Source organism: Frieseomelitta varia, unplaced genomic scaffold (assembly GCF_011392965.1).
Source record: "Frieseomelitta varia isolate USP_RPSP 00005682 unplaced genomic scaffold, Fvar_1.2 scaffold_577, whole genome shotgun sequence".
Classification (NCBI taxonomy): Eukaryota; Metazoa; Arthropoda; class Insecta; order Hymenoptera; family Apidae; genus Frieseomelitta; species Frieseomelitta varia.
In genome coordinates, this window is record NW_025110342.1 from 215,192 (window position 1) to 235,665 (window position 20,474).

General features: G+C 30.6%; 5 protein-coding genes across 8 annotated transcripts; 3 read left to right on the forward strand and 2 right to left on the reverse strand.

Moving 5' to 3' along the window:
• Positions 1–1,033: 1,033 nt before the first annotated feature.
• On the forward strand, positions 1,034–4,702 carry LOC122534154 (mediator of RNA polymerase II transcription subunit 28). Its single transcript, XM_043664525.1, has 4 exons — positions 1,034–1,311; positions 1,430–1,784; positions 1,852–2,030; positions 3,784–4,702. The coding sequence occupies exons 1-4, from the start codon at positions 1,252–1,254 to the stop codon at positions 4,000–4,002; spliced, it is 813 nt and encodes a 270-aa protein (XP_043520460.1). The 5' UTR covers positions 1,034–1,251; the 3' UTR covers positions 4,003–4,702.
• On the reverse strand, positions 4,455–12,744 carry LOC122534135 (cytosol aminopeptidase-like). Of its 2 annotated transcripts, XM_043664485.1 has the most exons (8): positions 12,609–12,744; positions 12,105–12,220; positions 7,045–7,208; positions 6,772–6,946; positions 6,364–6,688; positions 6,036–6,304; positions 5,762–5,940; positions 4,455–5,675 (listed from the first exon to the last, which is right to left on the reverse strand). In XM_043664485.1, exons 1-8 carry the CDS (start codon positions 12,690–12,692, stop codon positions 5,449–5,451), a joined length of 1,539 nt encoding a protein of 512 aa, XP_043520420.1. In that variant the 5' UTR covers positions 12,693–12,744; the 3' UTR covers positions 4,455–5,448. The 2 variants fall into 2 exon arrangements, 1 of the variants encoding a protein (XP_043520420.1); XR_006307836.1 differs by lacking the exons at positions 4,455–5,675; positions 5,762–5,940; positions 6,036–6,304; positions 6,364–6,688; positions 6,772–6,946 and adding an exon at positions 7,354–11,542 and having other exon boundaries at positions 7,120–7,208; positions 12,609–12,633.
• Positions 12,745–13,742: 998 nt separating this feature from the next.
• Positions 13,743–16,120, reverse strand: LOC122534140 (pre-mRNA-splicing factor SLU7). The gene is made up of 5 exons (XM_043664492.1): positions 15,792–16,120; positions 15,430–15,701; positions 15,026–15,349; positions 14,651–14,948; positions 13,743–14,578 (listed from the first exon to the last, which is right to left on the reverse strand). The coding sequence occupies exons 1-5, from the start codon at positions 16,017–16,019 to the stop codon at positions 13,979–13,981; spliced, it is 1,722 nt and encodes a 573-aa protein (XP_043520427.1). The 5' UTR covers positions 16,020–16,120; the 3' UTR covers positions 13,743–13,978.
• Positions 16,121–16,469: 349 nt separating this feature from the next.
• LOC122534146 (F-box/LRR-repeat protein 7) lies at positions 16,470–18,806 on the forward strand. 3 transcript variants are annotated; one of them, XM_043664505.1, is made up of 3 exons: positions 16,470–16,610; positions 16,697–16,818; positions 17,153–18,806. In XM_043664505.1, exon 3 carries the CDS (start codon positions 17,166–17,168, stop codon positions 18,480–18,482), a length of 1,317 nt encoding a protein of 438 aa, XP_043520440.1. In that variant the 5' UTR covers positions 16,470–16,610; positions 16,697–16,818; positions 17,153–17,165; the 3' UTR covers positions 18,483–18,806. The 3 variants fall into 3 exon arrangements, with proteins under 3 accessions (XP_043520440.1, XP_043520439.1, XP_043520441.1); XM_043664504.1 differs by having other exon boundaries at positions 16,478–16,610; positions 16,694–16,818; XM_043664506.1 differs by having other exon boundaries at positions 16,478–16,610; positions 16,694–16,818; positions 17,158–18,806.
• Positions 18,807–18,842: 36 nt separating this feature from the next.
• Positions 18,843–20,137, forward strand: LOC122534157 (rhomboid-related protein 4-like). Its single transcript, XM_043664530.1, has 3 exons — positions 18,843–19,075; positions 19,170–19,357; positions 19,444–20,137. The coding sequence occupies exons 2-3, from the start codon at positions 19,235–19,237 to the stop codon at positions 20,062–20,064; spliced, it is 744 nt and encodes a 247-aa protein (XP_043520465.1). The 5' UTR covers positions 18,843–19,075; positions 19,170–19,234; the 3' UTR covers positions 20,065–20,137.
• Positions 20,138–20,474: the final 337 nt, after the last annotated feature.

Below are 20,474 nucleotides of genomic sequence, written 5' to 3' on the forward strand. Positions count from 1 at the left end.
TATAATTACCACATACATGTAAATAATAATAATAGCAATGATTATTTTTTAATCAAACATGTAATTACCAAAATTTTGTAAATTTAACAAAAGCTGTTAAACATCAAAATCACATTAATAAAATCTTTTTATTAATTAAAAAGTAGTACAATGTGTATGAAACTTACTTAACTGTGTAAAATGATCAACAAATTTAGTAACATGTTATGTTACATATTTCCATATTACCATTAATTCAAAACTGAGAACATTGTCAAGAACCTTCTGTGCTTAATACATTTATTAACAATTGTGTTTGTTTTATTATCATATTTATATGATTAATAAAAAAGATAAAAATTAAATATAGTTTCATACATCAGTGAGGGTAATAGTGACTCCCCTCTTTTCCAGACATTTAGTCAAGGAACTCAAAAGCATCGGAGAGCGCAACTCCCCATCCCAGAGTGGATTCGCAAGCATCACTGCTTAAATGGGAGATTGTCGACGATCCGTTAATGAATTCCAGCTGTTATAACTATTCAAAATTGAAGATGTTGAGCTTGCATTTATTTAATGACGATCACTGCGAAAATGTGGCACTAGATGGGGCAATTATCTCATATCATGTAGGAACCTGGAGTAGGTAAGGCAGAATTCTACCGCAGGTTCAGGTATAAAAATTATACACGTAATTCTTTTAACAGTTTTATATATTTTTATCTTTGGTTTCTTATTACAATTGCACTTACAAGTTTCTTACAAATCTCTTACCCTTAGTAGCGAACAAACGTAAGAGTACTTATGGTAGTGGATACACTAGGAGTAGTAGTAGAAATAGAAGGCCTTTTCCTCTTTGCAACCCGGTTTTATAACCTCGGCTTGCGAAGAGGGGGAAAACTCTTTTCCCGCGTTTTTCCTGTTTTCCCGGGTTTTTTATTTTTACTCTAAAAAGATGTCGCTGGCTGCTTCATTGGAAACGCACCTTGCGGAAAGTTTTAGCGGATGTACGTGGCGCTGTTTCGCATTGCGCGGAGGTAGCGGTCGCTACAACCACAGTTGCCGATCATAGAAAGAGGTATTGGAACTGAAATGCGACTGTGGAGTTAGTATCGTGCAAGGCTCCACAGTGGCGTTGGAACCAAGATGTCGGGAATATGTTACAGCAGACTTCTTAATTTTATGTCAAAATGTTCATGGACGTAGCTTAAAAATAAGTAGATAAATTTAATTGATAATAAATTATATTTATGTATAAGTGCCACGAGTATAATGGCGACACCCACTAATGGCAACGGCAATCTCATCGATGAATTTGAAGAAGCATTTCAGGTATAGTACAAAATATATATATATTTTTAAATATTTTTTTTAAAACGGGTTTTTAGAGAGATTACAAATTTGCCTCTTTTTTGGTAATTCTTTTCTGAACATAAAACGCATTTTACAGCAATGTTTAAGTATATTGATAACGAAAGACGAAGGGTTAGGAAACAATGGAATTGGAGTATCTGGTGGTTTGACTGTGGATAAAGAAGAAGCACGTAGTGAAGTTGAACAAGTCACGCTAAGGTTTATAGATCTAGCAAGACAAATGGAAGCTTTCTTTCTGCAGAAACGATTTTTGTTATCTGCATTGAAACCAGAATTAGTAGTGAAAGAAGATATCAATGATCTTAGAGTAGAATTAGCGCGTAAAGAAGATCTCATAAAAAGACATTATGATAAAATTACAGTATGGCAGAATTTATTAGCAGATTTACAAGGTTGGGCAAAGTCACCAGCTCAAGGTCCAGCACCTAATGGTAAGAATCATAAAAAAAGAAAAATATTAAGAAATGATAATGTAATCAATAATTTTAATACGCTTAGGTTTGCCAAATGGTACTCAAAGCGGACAAAACCAACAAAGTGCCAATGGAGGTGGAAATGCAACAATGCAACAACAACAACAAATATTACAACATCAGCAACAAATGCAACAGCAACAACAGCAGTTGCAACATCTACAACAGCATCAAATGCAACAACAACAACTTCATCAGCAACAGGTATTTAAGTAATACCGTTACGAGCAAAGCTGAAACTCCTATATTCAGGCAGCTATCAATTAGTGTTGAGAAAATTTTTTTAAAACAACACATAATTTAAAAAGAAAAAAAAACATGCGGCAGCGAAAATTGTATATTTCAAGAAAGCTACTTTTGCTGTAGCAGTTATACCTAGAAGTTACATCTTAAATTATCATTCTTTAAGATCTGTCTCATTTTAGTCGTAAATTCAAATATTAATAATGTAAATTATTCATTTATTTATACAAAGTATTACAGTTACATATATGTCACAAGCTTATTTATACTCACTGTAATGTTCTCATTTCTGAAAAGTATATTTATTATTATTATATTTCTATATTAGTTATAATTTAAAACTGAATGAATATCAATGTTGGATGATCGTATGTATCTGTATGTATGCATGTGTGTGTGAATGTATAAATTGTATATAAATAGATTAAACTGTTAAGTAATCCTTTTGTGATTGAAATACTTATCAGAATTTTAGAAACTATTTTTGCTCCTTTTATTAAAAGTAACAGCTATTGAGGACATAAAACCATTCAGTCCTATTGCACAAAAGCAACGTATACCAGTGTTGCATATAATCAGTGCCTTATATAATTCCTATCAACAGAAATGTAATATGTAAGAATTAAAAACTTGAAGTGCTTTTATTAGTAGCTGCGATATAAAATTACAAAAACATAAATTTCATTTATGAGAAAGGAAAGTATCAAATAGATATACTTAAATAAACATGTTGTAAAATGGTGCCAAAATAATTGCTATCAAAATGTGTACAAATATTTAGCCAAAAACTGATATAATAAATCTGATAATGGCAATAATAAAAGAAAGATAAGCATATCACGTTTGCTTGACATTAATAGCACACCTAATAATCCCTACTACCTATATACATATTAGGAGCAAGTAGTGATATTTTGAAAGTATGATATCATTTTATGATTATTCAAAATTAAAGTATATATCTATAAATATGTATACAATATGTTTGTATATTTTCTTCTATATTTTTTTTTTTTATGTAACAGTATGATTTTTTATATCATATTGGAAATTGTTATAAATTTGATACATTTTTCAATATTTATAAATTTTCTTATTTATAATACAATGAATATCTTTTGCATGTAAACATGTATGCATGTATTTTGCATCAATGTAAGAGCTACTAAGAAAGGACATAAAAATTTAATTCATTGTAAACTACGAGAATTACATGTCAAAATGTTTGTTTCATTTATTTTCACACATTTTATGAATTGACATGTATCTTTTTATCTAATATTTAGATATAATATTGGATCAAAATATTGCAGCTATTCAAAACAAATCATTACAAAGAAACGAGATTATGCCATTTTACTTGTTTTCACATTACAAGTAGATGTTTGCAGAATAAATTTCTATTCATGGCAAAAGACATTGTGCTTTCTTTCATTTCCCTTTCCTATCTAATTACTGTCCCTAATACATCCTAATGGCTTGTAAGCTCGAAACTTATAAACCTGTGTATTCAAGTATATTGCATGTATGTACAGCATTTCTAAGATTTTCATCTTTCTAATAATCTCACTACTATCCTTGATCCTCCTGTGTGCTTAGTTTTTATTTGGCATCACTCTCTATGATCTAATATAATTTGTTTGAAAAATAATTTATGTCAAATGCATATTAATAAGAAATATTATGATAGAATATATGTGATGTGAAATTGCAGGTGCAGCAAGGATCTGGTGCACCTCCGACATCAGGCCTTCAAGGAGTTGGAGTTTCAGTTGGGCAACAAGGAATGTTTATGACACAGGGAGGAGTAGGTGTGACTGGCACACGGGGTGGATTTCCCGTTGCAGGTGTAGGAAGTAGTGCCCTCCAGGGTCCTCTCGCTTTCCTGGAAAAGACAACGAGCAATATAGGAATGCCCGAAAGGCGGAGTTGACGCGGAAGGGGGAGGGGCCGGGGTCGGGGTCGAGGAAAAGGCCGAGGAAGAGGACGAGGCGGAGGTGGAAGTTTACCTCCGCCACCACCACTTCTCGATACTTCGGACCCGTCGTCGTATGCTGCTGCTGCCGCAGTTGCAGCTGCTGCGGCAGCGCCCCTTCCCTCTCCACAGCAGCAGCCTCCACCACCTTGTACATGAATATATTTACAAGTTAATTTGTTACTGTAAGATATCGTTCTTGTATGTAAAATTATTGCGATCGCAGAAAATTGTTCTCGAGCTTATAGGTTCTTATTTTGTTTAGTAAAACGAACAAAGGGTTTCGTTAATTTAATGTTAAGTACGTAATACGTTTTATCATATACTTATATAAGTATAAACAAAATATGCGTAATGCATGTTGTTATTCTAAAAAGAAAAAAACAGGAATTTTAATTGAAAAATAATAATTAAATAATGCCAGTTTTATTAAATCGTATATCAATATAAATAATGGACATTTAGTTTTAACTGGAAAAATATTCTGCTGTGTAAATTATTGATTTTTTTTATTCTGGTATTTTATATTTATAACCAGTATGAATGTTTAAACTGTTCAAGGGGATAAGCAGCAAAAACTGTACATAAGAAGATTGCGAAATACTAACAAAAATTTCACATGTACATAAAATTAGAAATACAACTTTTCATACAATAATTCATATTGTATTTTATTATATTAAGTTCAAGTAGTTATTAACACGTTTACAAATTCTGTGTAATATTTTACACAATATTGATCAAAATTATCAAATGTACTTCAAATGCAAATAAAGTATAAATTGCCCAAAATTTAATATACCTCCCATAGACATATCTCTATTATATTAAACTATACTTTGTACAAATTTAGTATATTGTATTCTATTCTGTACTACATCGTACAGTCAAACTTTTTTTTTCGACATTGTTAAATTTTTTTTATTCTTTTATTGATGATACTTATGGTCATTGACACTGTCATTAATTATTTCAGTAAATGTAAAACTTTATATAATATGAATAAAAAGAACTGTACAAAACAAGATTCACCATATTTGTACTAAGTATTGCTGTACTGTAAGGATATAATTCTGTACACAAATACATTGATTACGGATATTTTATAAATTGTGTATGACTCTTATACATTCCGATGTATGTACTTAATTCGTTGTATATTTGATCAGTTTGTAAAAATGTCGGAATGTTAAACGGGAGGTAAGCGTGGATAAAATATACTTTTATATATATATATATATATATATATATATAAAAGTATAGATATATAATATTGTATATATGTGTATGTATATATAGAATAAAGTTATATATACATATATATACATGCATGTATACACATATGTATACGTATATATAAAAATAGATAAACTTGCACCATACGACTTAAAATAATTGTAAATTTTAACATAATGCCTGTAAAAACTGGATCAGTGTGCGGGTCGGACGACCTGTCATTCCCGCTGGTACATATGGTAACTTATCAGGTCCAGGACCCATTACTCCTGCAATATCTAAATGCATCCATGGTGTATTGTTTGATACAAATTCATGTAAGAAAGCAGCTGCTGTACATGAACCACCGCCTTTAGTTCTCGCGATATTTCTTATATCAGCTGATTTAACTTTTTCTGCAATTAACATCATTTTATTATTTGATATATAACTTTCTTTCTTTAAATATTAATTAATTAATTGTTATAAATTATTTTCTCACTTGTCATTTCATCTGTAAAGTGCTGCCAAAGCGGAAATCTCCATACTCTATCACCAGTAAGAGTACCTGCATTTCTTAGTTTTTCAAACAACGAACTATTGTTTGTAAAAACTCCAGTTGCTGCTCCTCCTAAAGCAATTCTCATCGCACCCGTTAGTGTTGCAATATCTAAGATAAAGCTGTGCACATGAAAAATATTTAATAAGAATAACTATATTGATTTTTACACACTTATATTGATTGTTATACACTTTCTAGTTTATGTAACAATTACCTTGGATTAAATTCTTGGGCATAGCAAAGTGCATCGGCAAGAATAAGTCTGCCTTCTGCGTCTGTGTTATCTACAATAATGCTCTTCCCGTTCATTGCAACTACAAGATCTCCTGGTTTAGTTGCAGTTCCAGATGGCAAATTTTCAGTAAGTGGTATCAAACCAATAAGATTCAACTTAAGTTTAAGTTCAGCAGCAGCTCGAATAGCAGCTACTACACATGCTGCACCACTCATGTCAGCACGCATATCGTCCATCTCAGCTGATGGCTGAAAAATTATACATTTGTAATTATTTACACTAAATATATAAATATATATTACTTTACCTTCAAACTGATTCCACCAGCATCGAAAGTAACACCTTTTCCAACAAACGCAATTGGTTGGGAATCATCATCAGCACCTTTGTAATGAATTTCAACAAACTTTGGTGGTTCACAACTACCATGAGATACACTAAGGAAAGAACCCATCTTCTTCTCTTCTGCCCATTCTTTATTATGGACTTTTACAGTAATTCCTAACTTAGTTAGGACTGCCTGCACTTCTTCCGAAAATACTGTAGGTGTCATTAAATTGGCCGGAGAATCTGCTAAATGACGTGCCCAATTTTGAGCCTGAGCTTTAATATTTCCGATACGCCACTGTGTTCTTGAAAAAATAATTTTCATTACATTGTTGCAATATAAATAAAAACGTTTTTAAAAAATTGTAAGAAAAAATATAATACTCACTCCCCTTCCTGACCATACAACGAAACTTTCGGAAGAACTTTCTGTTTTTTCTTATTTTTTGAGCCTTGATAAAACCATGTTGATAAGGCAGCTCCTTCTGCCGCAGCCTCTGCATCTCCTAATGTTTCTAGCTGTATGTCTTTTATATTAACTGCATCCAATGCACGACATCCAACTAATGTAATTTTATTATGTTGTTATTAAGATATAAAGCAAAAATTGCATTGTTACTATAAATTTATATACATATACGTTAATAACTAATATTTATACCTGCTGCAGCTATACGTATGTTCTCTTTTCCTTCATGTATTTCCTCAAGTTGATTAATGCCAAGATTCTTTTTTCCAAGACCAACAACTGCAATTCCCACGTAATCCTTCTCATCCAAACCCCAAAATATTCTAGCATGACCTTTGGGAATTTTTGGACCTGCTCTGTAGTGATATAAGTATTAAAATATTATTTAAGATTATTTATCAAATGAAATATATATTAAGATAAGGGAGGAATGTTTATATCAAACCAACAGAATTTTTTGAAGGACATACTGAGACACAAGTTCATAAATTTATTTCTTACAATAATTCTAGGCGTTTTGGACATCTATTAACACATGCTGTTGCATCTGCAATTTTAAAATACAATCTAAAAATATACTATCCTTTACATATATCCTAGAACAGAGTCTTTTAAAATTACTCTAATTAATGTTTCTAATAATTAATTAGATTAAAATTACAATTACTTTTCACAATTTTAACTATATTAATTCACAATTAATTCATCTGATTTATAGTGGAGACAATTGATTTGCACTCATAATATATTAATAGTAGGCATGACAATTATTTTCAATGCATTTTGATATCAATAAGAATTTACAACAGTAAACAATTATCTTTGAATATAATGCAATACAATATAACACTATATTCTTGTTACCAAAATTCGATTCCTTGTTCACATATATATACAGATTTAAGTATACAAATTTGTCATGGGGTTTCATATTTGTAACACCGTTTGCTTAAATATTATTATAGAAATTGTAAAGAAATTATTAAAAATTGACACATTGATATTTAGAAATATGAGCCATATTATAAATCTGCTTAAAATATACTATTCAGAGCTAAGTAAAATAACATTTAAAATAAAAAATACTAAATAAATTTTTCATCTTTCTTCCTCAATAAAATTATTGCATCCAACAAATTAATTACTATTATTTTTTGAGAAAGTTATCATTAATTATAATTAACTTATTTATTTATAAAATAACAAATATATCTTTATAATTGAAAAATATTAACAAGCTACTATTTTTCATTATAAATTCTATCTTTCCTTAGCTCTGACACTACTATATAAAAAACAGTGATTGTGACACTGATAGTAGGAACTTAATGCAATTCAAGCACATTTACTAATTCTTATACACAATCTGATGTGATGTTCTTGGCACAAATTGAATTGAACAGATAGTATCAACACTGTTTATGGTATCAACTTATACATTTCTACTATTTTGAATTTAATCTATTAGGCTACTTTGGCAAGATTTATTATAAGGATCATATCTTATATGATTAAAATTACATTCTTATTTAACAATTTCAAATATGTGGTTTTAAAATATTTTCCCTTTTTACATATTACAAGTCACAAAAATATTTTCCACGTTGAAAGCTGTTTAGAATGATGAAATTTTATGTTTTATTTAGCATTCACAAATTCTATTTATTGAGCTAAGAAAATTTATATTAAACATTAGATAACTTATATGATTTAATTATAAACAAATACTATTACTACATAAGATTGTGGCCAAAAACAAAAAATACAAAAATACGGATAATAATAATAATAATATAATAATCATAATGAAATTCACCTAATAAAAATATTTTATTATACTTGAATTGTGCTAATAATCACTGTGCAAATACATTGATTTTAGGATATATGAAACATAATTAAATTATGTAATGTTTTGGAAGGCCATATTTTATGAAAAAAATTATTAGATTTTACATCTTTATTACTAATATAGTCATGTGTTACTAATATGAATTGTTTATTATTAAAATTCAGTCTATTGTTAAAGTATATCTAAATTGCAAAACAATTAAACAAATATAGTGTAAGTAACAATACCCATATATTTAATAAAAATATAATGAGAGAAAAGTATTTGTGCTGCTTAATATTCAGAGTATTACTTTCTCAAATAAGTCAGTCTCCAAAAATTTAGATTTCAATATATTTGAAAACCCTTAAAATTCCTCAATTTTATTCACAACAAAGTACTATAACATTTAGAATAAATTTTCACTTCTCGTTGTTATTTGTGCTTGAGCACTTAATTGAATAAATTTCAAAATATATACATATCAATATTTGCTATATTATAGCAACTCATAACTAATTTTAAACTAGTTCTAATATTTTAATAGTCCCTTGAGAATTTGCGGCTACTACAACATTTGACATTTGTTTCCAACAAACTGCAGACACAAATTCATTCAGATCTTCTTCTCTTCGTTCTTGTATTTCTAATATACTTCGAACAGCATCAAATTTATATGAGAACAATTGTTTCGAGAGTCCTTTGTAATATACATAAAGTGCATTATTTTCTGACCCACATGCTACATAATCACCATCAGTAGTAAGACCTATAAAATTCTTTTCGTTTACATGTCCGACAAATGAACGCAAACAATGTGGATTATTAATATTCCACATCTTCAATTGTGAATCCGTGCTTGCAGATACTATTTCTTCTTTATTAATAAATTTAACATATGAAACAGCCTTACGATGCCCTTTAAAAATGCAGAGTGCTTCCTTCATATTACGTAAATCATAATAATGGACACAGTGATCTGCAGATCCAAATGCCAAGTGACATGAACTACGTGGGTTAAATTTTACACAACATACATTAGCTTTTGCTTCTAAAGAAGCCACGGAATGATCATTGTTTAAAGACCATAATTTAACTCTAGCATCATCTGAGCCTGATGCTATAAGTTTTGTATCTACATCATTGAAATCAACTGACCAACATCTCTTCTCATGTTCCTGAAATGTTTTAGTTCTTTGACAAGTTGCAGCATCCCATACTGTTACTATTCCTTCATAATCAGATGATGCTAGCATCCCTTTATGAAAAGAATTCCACGAAACGCATGATATTTTGGAGCTAGATACCATTTCCACACAGGGATAATGTATATCTACTGTGTCCCTTATTACAGCACTATAATCGAATACTTTTATACGTTTTGTAACTCCAGCTATCGCAAAGAATTCGTTATCTTTATCGAATTCAATGCTTGAAACAATAGTGGAATTATTAAAAATATCTGACGAATAATTTAAAGTCGCTAATGGACGTAACGCTTTGTATCTCGAGAATTTTACAAGATTTTCTCTAAAAACATCGAGTCCTGAACTAGTGCCTTGCCACGAATCACTCTGACTTTGAGATTTATGCCCAAGCAGTAGTTCCTTAGCACGGGAGTCAAAATAGCATTGAACAAAATCATCAAAATGTGCATGCATCCTCTTCCTACGTACAGCTAAAGTAGATCCTACTGCATAATCATTTTGTTTTTTACTGCCTGTTGGATTAATAAAAGTGTCAGTTCCAACATTTGCTTTCTCATTTGGTTTTACCATGTTCGAATCAATTATGTCTATAAGACCAATCATTTCTTTTCTTATAGCTGATACTTGCGCAGTATCATTTTCACTGGATTTTTTCAAATCTTCTACTTTAGGACATTTATTTTGTACATCTTTTAAAATATTTTCAACTTCTTCCATATCTTTTTTAATCAATGCTATCTCCTTTTGTAACTGATTCTTTTGCTCCTCCTTCTGCTGTAGCAAATGCTTTAAAAACTCGTGCAGCAATTTGTTTTGCGCAGCACATGTTTCTGCTTCTAGTAAATGTTTCCTTTGTGTTAATACCTCCAGCATTACATTCACATCAGGTAATGTTAGATTAGCACTTTCTGCAGCTATAATATCTCTTAATCCATCATGTGGTGGTACAGGTAAATCTATACCTGTTTTGTGTCTACCATCAGCTGCATAAGAAGATCCTAATTCAGTAAGACCCTTAATTCTAGTTTTATATTTTGATATCAATTCATGTAACAGAAAGTTTGGAAAAATATCCTGTTGAGTTAACATGTAACTACATTTTGGACAACGACCATTAGCTTCCAACGATTTTACTATACAACGATAACAAAATGTATGACCGCAACGTGTGATATGAGCTTCATCAATTATTTCAAAACAAATAGGACACAGATAATCATTATTCTTGTCTTCAAGGGTACCACTAATCCTATGGAGAACATTTGCAGAATGATTTTGTTTACTCATTCTATCACTACATTCACCTACACTTCCACTGCTTCCAGGATTATCATTTCCCAAATTACTATCATTGATAGCTGACATCTTTTTCCTTAATTGAATAATATTTCTTAAAATACATTTAATTATTTTAAGATACATCTGGTAATTTCAATCTGCTTTTTTAAATCTCATATTTTTTAAAGTTTTGTTTGAGCCTTTTTGATAAACGATTTTGACTAATAACTGATGCGTAGAAATAATTGCTTTACAAATAATGTGCTGTTAAAATTTTTTTTTATATAACAAAATATGTATCTGGTAACTCCTTCTGTGCAGCGAGTTTTGCTTCATATCATGCGTACAATACCGTCTCTCAGTCTAGTCTCTCCTGAAACAATGAAAATAATGCCAGTGAGCTCATAGGACATAAATTCCATTCAAATTCAATTTTGTTAAAAGAAAATACTTTATGTAAAGTTTTTAAAAAGAATAAAGGGAAAGCAATTTTGAATATTACATGTAAAAGCTCAGGCAGCATTATGACAATTGTTTCAGGCTGGAACTATGAATAAGACATTTAAATATTCATTAATGTTAATCATATATTCATGATGTGATATGTAAAACGAAACTACATAAATAATATGTAATTTTGTTGTAATGTCTGCTTTACAATTCAGTGTCATTGACTATTTATCATTGACTGGTTTATTTTGAATTGATAAAATTAAATATTTGCTTGATTTGAAGGAAAATTGATCGACATTAGATACACGATAATCATACCTGAATTACAGATACACATCTATCATTTGATTTTATATGTTACATGAAAAAAAATATATATATATATTTAGTAAAAAGAACATTAACACAGATTTTTATATAAAAATACATAGTACAAAAACATTTAGTTATGACATTAATTATTAATAAAATTTCCAACTTACAACAAAATATGTTTTTGCAATTTTCCTTTGACTAATTCATCATATTTAGCCGCCGTGGGAGTCAGTAAAAGGTTGCTTTCATCTTCTGTTTCGTACAGACCAAGCACCAATCCTTTCTGTTGGGAATTAAAATATCAAAAATCCAGCATCCAAGCATAGAAATTTAAGCTACAGCAATATATATCGAATCATAGCCTCGCAAGATAAATTCATTCGTTCTCGAAAAACTTTTCATTTTTCGGCAAAGTAAGATTTTTCTCGACCAAAAAGAAAAAAAAAGAAAAGAGATCAACAATACAGTTATTTTTCAATAAAGTTATTAATAACTTGCGTATCTGCACGATCAAGTGTTCCTCCCACTTCTTTTTCCACGATGTTGAAAACACCGAAATGAAAATTTTTCATTTCGAGTAATTTCTTTGTGAAATTCGAATATATCGTTTGTTCGACGAAATAATAGCGAGCAATATCGTTTAATGAACAAATAAATAATATTATAATTACCTTCATGGTCGAGATGCAAGATAAGGAACGTAACTGCGAATTTCCGTATTGTAGACCCTTACCCCTGATAAGAGACAATGCCATAATTTGTTCAAGAGAGCACTTAGCAGTGATATATATACGTATGGGTATATAGATATATACATACCTGTGTGTATGCGTACGAATGTATATGCACACAAGTTCGTGCACACATATCCCTGAAAAGATACGATATCTAGATATCTTGATCACTCGTGTTGTAGATTGGCGACTCTAGCACCTCGTGCAGGACATTCATGTGGCGACACCAACTTCCGTTTAGTTGTCCCGCCTAAAAGGTAAAATATTCATTTCCGGTAAAATATTTCTGTCTAAAAAAAAAAAAGACCAAGCAATTTTTGTTTCTAACGCAAACATACTGCAGTTTGTGGTGTACATAAAAATGTTCTCTTTTCCCTTTTGAATTATCAAATAATTTTTATTCAAATGTTCATTCAAATTCTTTTTTTTTTAGAATGAAAATTTATTTCAGTAAATACTATGACATAAAGTATTTTTGCATATTACGTGCAATAAATTTTGATATTTAAATTTATAATGATAGACATTCACAATATAATTATTCGCACGATGGACTTCCTGTCGTTGTATATTTATTTGAATTTATTGAATCTCACGTTCATTTTTAAAATAATGTTCCTATTTATTATATATTAAAATTAAAATAAATTAAATATATTAAAAATTAAAAACTACTATGCATCATAAATTAAAAGCGACTATGCATTAATTTGTAGATTTCAGAATTACCACAGATTAGGTATTTATTCAAGTTTTGCTCTTAGTCAGTGATGTAATCTGGTGGAAATTTCCAAGGCTTATGAACAAATATTAGGCTTATGAGAATTCAAATATTTAATACATTCGAGAGTTCAAATGATTCAACTTTCTTAATTTATATTTATTTTTTCACAAATTTTCCATCTTTCTGTTATGTCTGGAAAGATTGACGAGTAAAATTATAAATGGATGTTTAAAACTATTGAACGTTTGAAACTGATATCAAGTACTTGGGTAGCTTTGCTTCCTACTCTAAATACAATAATTGGTAATACATCTGTGAAAATAAAATATTTGCTTAATGAAAATCTATCCGAGGGAATAAATAAAAATTTATTCGCTACTCAAAATCTCGTAAATTCCAACACTACAATTTTTCACGTGATTTATTAAATACGTTAACCTGTACAAGATATTCTCTTTTCTTATATTACATTTTTATATAAAATGAATCAATCTTATATATATTTGAGTTACATTTTAAACATACTAACACTAAATTTTTTGATACATTAGAAAAATTTACAGGAATCATTAATTTCTAAAAATTATTTATTAAGAAATTCTGCCATCGGATCGTCTTCACGTTGTCGTTTCATCTGAAATGCTTCAATTTCATCCATTGTTGGTTCTTTAACCTCATACATGCTGTTATAAGGACGCTTTCTTTCACTCATCTGCAGTAGCCTTTCTGCTTCTTTTTGTTTTTCTTCTTCCTTCTGCAATGCTTGCTGCAATTTATCTTGTTCTTGCAATCTAGCAATCTTTTTCTTGTTCTTTCGTTTTTCTTTCTGCTTTTGTTTCTTTTCCTTTCTTTTAGATGACTTTGACTTTATCGTTCTCGATACTTTCTCTTCCTCGTCTGAGGAACTGTCATTACTTTCTGATTTTTCATCAGACAAATTCATTGTTCTTATATTGGATTTTTCTTCTTCGTGCATTGGCCTTTTAGTTTCAATAGCCACTGCTTCGGCTGTTTTTTTACCTGCGTTTCCCGTGCAATATGAATTTTTTAGAAACGAATGGCAGCATTTGTATCCCCATTTACCAGCATGCCAATAAGAACCCCAAACAGAAGTATGGTTATTTGGATATACATCCTCTTCATACTTGGACCTAATTATTTGTCTATCTTGTCCCTTTATAATCTGTAAATGAATCGTAAAATATAATATAATGTAACTTTAACATGTATTCTACTAATGTATAACTGTGCACACCTTTCCATATCTAGAATATTCAACGTATTGTTCTGTTTGTGCTAATAAAAGAGAAGGTGGGGGAGCATCCAAATGCTCTTCACCGCCATATCTGTTAATTATGCTATCACGAGCTTTGTCTTTCAGTTCGTCACGCTTCTTATCATATTCTTGTTTAAGTAATTCTAATTTTGTAGGTTCGGCAAGTAAATGAACGTCAACACCGCGTTCATGTGCTTCCCATGCAAACAGCTGAGCGTTTGCATGTCGTTGTGTATCTCCTGAAAAACGTGCGAAATTTTCACCTTTGTAATCGACCCTGCAACGGAACACAGATATTTTAATATTCTTGGAAATATATGTAGCTTCAAAAACTATAAACTGATCTGCACTTACTCTCTCTCTGTGCCAGTATAAGGATTATCACGCATTGATCTCGTTTTGGGATCATAATACGCCGAATTTGGGTCTAAATTCCTCAAATACTTTGCTGTGTCCTCTCTAATTCGTAGATTCCTAACAGTAATACGTTGTTTGGAATCCACTTTCGTTCCTGGCATATCAACTTCGTCAACATATTTATCCTCATCTTTATCAGAATCTTGTTCGTCATTTTCCTCTGCATTTAACTTCTCTGCACGCATTTGTCGTTTTGCTTCTTCAATTTTTTGATACTCTTCAACAATGGCTCTATGCTGCGAAGGATCATACCCAGCCCACCTGTATTAGATGTAAATATATATATAATATCCTTTGTCTATTCTTCAACATGTTAGGTGAAACTCAAATACAAATTGTACCTGTCTCTTTTGCCATCGTAATCCGTCGATAATTCTGGTTGAGTAAATTCATCTGGTGCTATATTTGCATTCGTGTATTTTGCGCCAATTTTACGTGGACGTTCCATACATTCCTTTTTCTTATGAGTTATTGCTCCACAATTTTCACATGCTCCTTTACGATACTTTGTTGCTACTTTAGATGAGTCTACGCCACGTTTATACCATTCGTCTATGCCGCTGTAATTCTTTTGTTTTTCAGGCTGTGGTCTTTGATGTTTCAAAGTAGGCCCCTTTAAATATTATTACATAGTTATTATATATTGTTACAGTATTGCGAATACTAATGATAAAAGAAATATCATAATGAGGTTAACACATACTTGTGCTCCAAAATACCATGGTGTAGCACTGATATACTGTGGAATGTGTGGATTAATGTCTTTGCCTTCTTCATCTACTGCAGCTGGTGCCGTGCCAGCTTTCCTTGCTTCTTCTAACTCTTTAGCTTTCCGCCAATCTTCTCGACTTTTCTTCTTCGGTTCATCTTCGAAATTGCTTTTATTTTTTATAATCTTTGATACGGGCACGTTAGTTAAAGTATTTGCCATTTTGGTAAGATAATTTTAATTATATAAATTTTAACCTCATAGTATGAGGTACTTGATTTTGACGTTTCGTTCAAACTAACCTCCTACATGGACAATAAAATTGCGTTCTATATTTATATTTAAGGCAAGTTTACAATGTTCTCTAACTTTGAAATCATATATATATATATATATATATATATATATATATATATATATATATATATATTTCATGATTATGTTACGATTTCTTCCAGTACAAAGTCGTAATTATATTATACGAGTACTTCATAAAAATTACAATATACATTTCATATTGTAATTAAATAAAACTAAACTAATTGTACAATTCGATATTTTATACATTCTTACTTTATTTTATATCGTAAATTAATCAAAAGAACTGAAATAGATAGAAATATGAAAGAATCGTGATTATAAATGACAAATAATGAAAATTTGCGTTGAGTTTGTACTAAAAAAATGTTTAATTATCAATGGAAATTACCCTAAGAAGTTCTATTTAAAAAGTGGGGATTTATCGACAGTATTGGAGCCTTATAAATAAGCATATTTTGAATTTAATATTTTCCCTGCAATTCATAGTACTAAGTATGTAATCAAATAATTTTTCAGCACACGTACTAATTAATACCTCGAGAAATATTAATATGTTGTAACTTTATTACACGAAGTAGCTACGATCTCCAGCTGGTACAAGAATTGGAATATAAGCTCAAAATGGAGGCAGTGCTAAATAGATCGATATTGTTCCATAATATCATATATTGTTACTGATTTTTCTATTTGCCGCATTCTAGTAAGTAAATACTTACTAAAATACGTTTCGCATGAAATTTTATGGCATGTAATTTGCTCAACAAGACAATTAATTAACTCTCAATATACCCGCGAAATTTGAGTCCTAACACTAAAGCTTTTTTTTTTTAATTTTTTAAAAATTTATTTTCATCTTTCACCGATCTCCCTTTTTTGAAGCTTCACTTGAAAATGTAAATATTATTAAAATATATACAAAACATAGTTTATAAAATAACATTAAAATTGCAAAGTATAAAAGGATTACAGTAATAATTTTAATTGATTTCTTCGAGTTTTATTGTTTATTTCAAACGTACGTTGTTTTAATTCAGAATAGAGCATGGAATGGATGGATCGTGTCCACTTCTCCTTCCATCCTTTGGGGAAAAGGACAGTTCTGAAAGAGAAGCTCCATATTCATCGCAAAAGGTTGGTCTATATAGGCCAACATCAGATGCAATTGACTTAGGATATCATACATTAGATAACAATGTCTGTCGTTCTACATCTTCATCAGCCGTTATATCAGTTCCGATCAGACAGCAAATTCTGTTACAACAAAAGTGCATTTATGTCACAGATCTGTGTCAGCTGGATGATACTTTGTTGCTGAAGATATTCAGTTGGCTGAGTACCAGAGATTTATGTTCTGTTGCTCAAACTTGCAGACGCCTTTGGGAAATAGCATGGCATCCGTCACTTTGGAAAGAAGTAGAAATACGTTATCCCCAAAATGCAACAGCTGCGTTGAACGCCTTAACTAGACGAGGATGCCACACGTATATCCGTCGTTTGATACTTGAAGGTGCTGTTGGCCTGGCTGGAATTTTTGCCCAGTTACCATTTCTAAATTTAACTTCGTTGGTTTTAAGACACTCCCGACGAGTTACAGACACAAACGTGACGGCTATCTTAGACAATTGTATACATCTGAAGGAACTAGACTTGACAGGATGTATCAACGTTACAAGAGCATGTAGTCGAATAACAACGTTGCAGTTACAGTCGTTAGATCTCAGCGATTGTCACGGTATGGAAGATTCTGGCTTAGTTTTGACACTGTCCCGCATGCCACATCTTGCCTGTTTATATTTGCGACGATGTGCGCGGATAACTGATGCCAGCCTCATAGCAATCGCCTCCTATTGTGGTAATTTGCGTCAGTTGTCTGTCTCTGATTGTGTGAAGATTACGGATTACGGAGTACGGGAGTTAGCAGCACGTCTCGGCCCATCGTTGCGTTACTTCTCAGTGGGAAAATGTGATCGCGTGTCAGACGCTGGTCTGTTGGTTGTTGCCAGGCACTGTTACAAATTAAGGTATTTAAATGCCCGTGGCTGTGAGGCACTTAGTGATAGTGCTACGTTAGCTTTGGCACGCGGATGTCCGCGTTTAAGAGCCCTCGATATAGGAAAATGTGATATTGGTGATGCAACTCTTGAAGCCCTTTCTACCGGATGTCCAAATTTGAAGAAATTATCTTTATGCGGTTGTGAACGTGTTACGGATGCTGGATTAGAAGCTTTAGCATATTACGTACGAGGACTGAGACAGCTGAATATTGGCGAATGCCCGAGGGTTACATGGGTTGGATACCGAGCAGTGAAACGTTATTGCCGCAGATGTATCATAGAACATACAAATCCTGGCTTTTCAAGCTGAGTCTTCTGAATCATTTTTTTTTCTTTTTGCTAATTTTATTCATTCAGTCTATTTATTAATCTAGACTTGTTTTAGTACTTATTTAGATACTAATTTGTAAAAAAAAAAATTAACCAACTATATATATATACACATACATATATGTTATCCGTCATATATATAAAAATATATGTATGTATGTATGTGTTATGCATATATATTACGTGGTTTGCAATATGCTAAAAAGCATTTCTTGCTATTTATTGACTTTATAACTTAATACACAAGGATTAATAGTTCTATGTAATTTGTATATTTATTTTATAAATAAAGATCTAAAATTTTACAAAATTATTGAAAGTACTTGTATTTTACATTTCGAAATAAAATAAAAGAATACAATACTTTCGCAACTTCACGCATGTGTGATGAATGTGTGAAGCATGTTTGTAAATCGATGTGTTTTCTTTTGATTGGCTCAACGTGTTACTACGTGTGCGAAACATAGCATAGTTTGATTTAACAAAGTCATTGAACTGCGATGATGACAATATATTCTACTTAGTAATTATGAAACATAAAAAGTGTCTGATATACTGGAAATATTTCGTGTGGTAAAATTTTCATTCATTGCTTTCATCTACTTCAACCTGTGTGAAACATAACCTATATTGAAAATAACACAATGTTCTAAACTTTATAATTCAGGTTACGAACGAAATAATTTGTCAGATAAACATATACATTTTACCTTCGTGAATTAACACAAAACTATGAGACCTACTCAGAGAAGACAACAGGGTTTGCAATACGGCATTTATTTGCTGGGCATGCAAGCTCTAAACTATGGCATTGATAAAATTCCACCAGTTACTTTAATTACAATTATTGCACAGGTGGATAAATCATAATTTAATCTCTGCACAAATGAAATTAATACATCAAAGTAATTGTTACTTTATAAAAAAAAATTATTTCACAGGTTTTATTGTATGTTGGTTTAATAAAAGTTCCATGGAATGCGGAAGAAGTATGCATATCAGCAGTAAAAATATTTAAATATCGTGATTGGAATTCTTTCTTAATGTCAAATTTTGAACATGGTTCAGACATGCACTTGTATTACAACATGGTATCTTTAATCTTGAAAGGTTCATATTTAGAACCTATGTATGGAACGATAAATTTCGTTATTTTATTAGCTATTCTTTCATGTGGATGCAGTGCTATGTACGTAGGATTAGGATATGCTTTAATGCAATTAACTGGAGATTATGGATATTACACGCAATGCGCTATTGGATTCTCTGCTATTTTATTTGCATTAAAAGTAATTGTAGTTTGTGAGGAATATGATAGAATTCAAGATGTTGGAGGGCTCAGAGTTTCTAGTAAAATTGCTGTCTGGGTTGAATTGATTTTAATTCATCTTTTAGTTCCACAATCTTCATTTATAGGACATTTAGGGGGTATTTTAGTTGGTTGTATATATTGTTATACTTTTATTGGTGAAATGATTGATAATATAATATATACTGTAACTGGTACTCCTATTATACATGAAGAACAATTTTATAGAAGACGCAGTTCATTATTTAGGTGAATTGAAACTATTATAAATTTTAAATGATTCGAGAGATATTAATTTATTATTACTAGGAACTCTGGTATTTATCCTAAAAACATTTAAACAAAAAAAAATTATATAGTTTCATAATTATACAACTTAAGTACATAATCTATTTTAGAATTTATAAGAAATCGAATATTTATGGATAATAAAACAGAATTTTTTTATTTTATTGTATAAACTTTCAAATTAATATACTGGTTTTTCAACTAAACATTAAAATTACTTACAAATTACATACATATTTTTATATACATTGTATATATATGTACATATAAAAAATTGTAAAGTTATATTTTAATTTGTTTCATATTGTAAATTTATTATAATATTCAAAACAATAAATTAATTTTGTACTAATTATTTGTTATATCATTAATATT

Excerpts from the sequence above, each read along its gene's own strand:
- LOC122534154 (XM_043664525.1), top strand. The coding sequence starts at position 1,252 with ATGGCGACACCCACTAATGGCAACGGCAATCTCATCGATGAATTTGAA. Across the intron at positions 1,312-1,429 it reads AATTTGAAGAAGCATTTCAG|CAATGTTTAAGTATATTGAT; the intron begins GTATAGTACAAA and ends CGCATTTTACAG. Across the intron at positions 2,031-3,783 it reads AACAACTTCATCAGCAACAG|GTGCAGCAAGGATCTGGTGC; the intron begins GTATTTAAGTAA and ends GTGAAATTGCAG.
- LOC122534135 (XM_043664485.1), bottom strand. The coding sequence starts at position 12,692 with ATGGCATTGTCTCTTATCAGGGGTAAGGGTCTACAATACGGAAATTCG. Across the intron at positions 6,305-6,363 it reads CTGGTGGAATCAGTTTGAAG|CCATCAGCTGAGATGGACGA; the intron begins GTAAAGTAATAT and ends ATAATTTTTCAG. Across the intron at positions 5,941-6,035 it reads GCCCAAGAATTTAATCCAAG|CTTTATCTTAGATATTGCAA; the intron begins GTAATTGTTACA and ends TCATGTGCACAG.
- LOC122534140 (XM_043664492.1), bottom strand. The coding sequence starts at position 16,019 with ATGGCAAATACTTTAACTAACGTGCCCGTATCAAAGATTATAAAAAAT. Across the intron at positions 15,350-15,429 it reads TACGATGGCAAAAGAGACAG|GTGGGCTGGGTATGATCCTT; the intron begins GTACAATTTGTA and ends CATCTAATACAG. Across the intron at positions 14,949-15,025 it reads TATACTGGCACAGAGAGAGA|GGTCGATTACAAAGGTGAAA; the intron begins GTAAGTGCAGAT and ends GTTCCGTTGCAG.
- LOC122534146 (XM_043664505.1), top strand. The coding sequence starts at position 17,166 with ATGGATGGATCGTGTCCACTTCTCCTTCCATCCTTTGGGGAAAAGGAC.
- LOC122534157 (XM_043664530.1), top strand. The coding sequence starts at position 19,235 with ATGAGACCTACTCAGAGAAGACAACAGGGTTTGCAATACGGCATTTAT. Across the intron at positions 19,358-19,443 it reads TAATTACAATTATTGCACAG|GTTTTATTGTATGTTGGTTT; the intron begins GTGGATAAATCA and ends ATTATTTCACAG.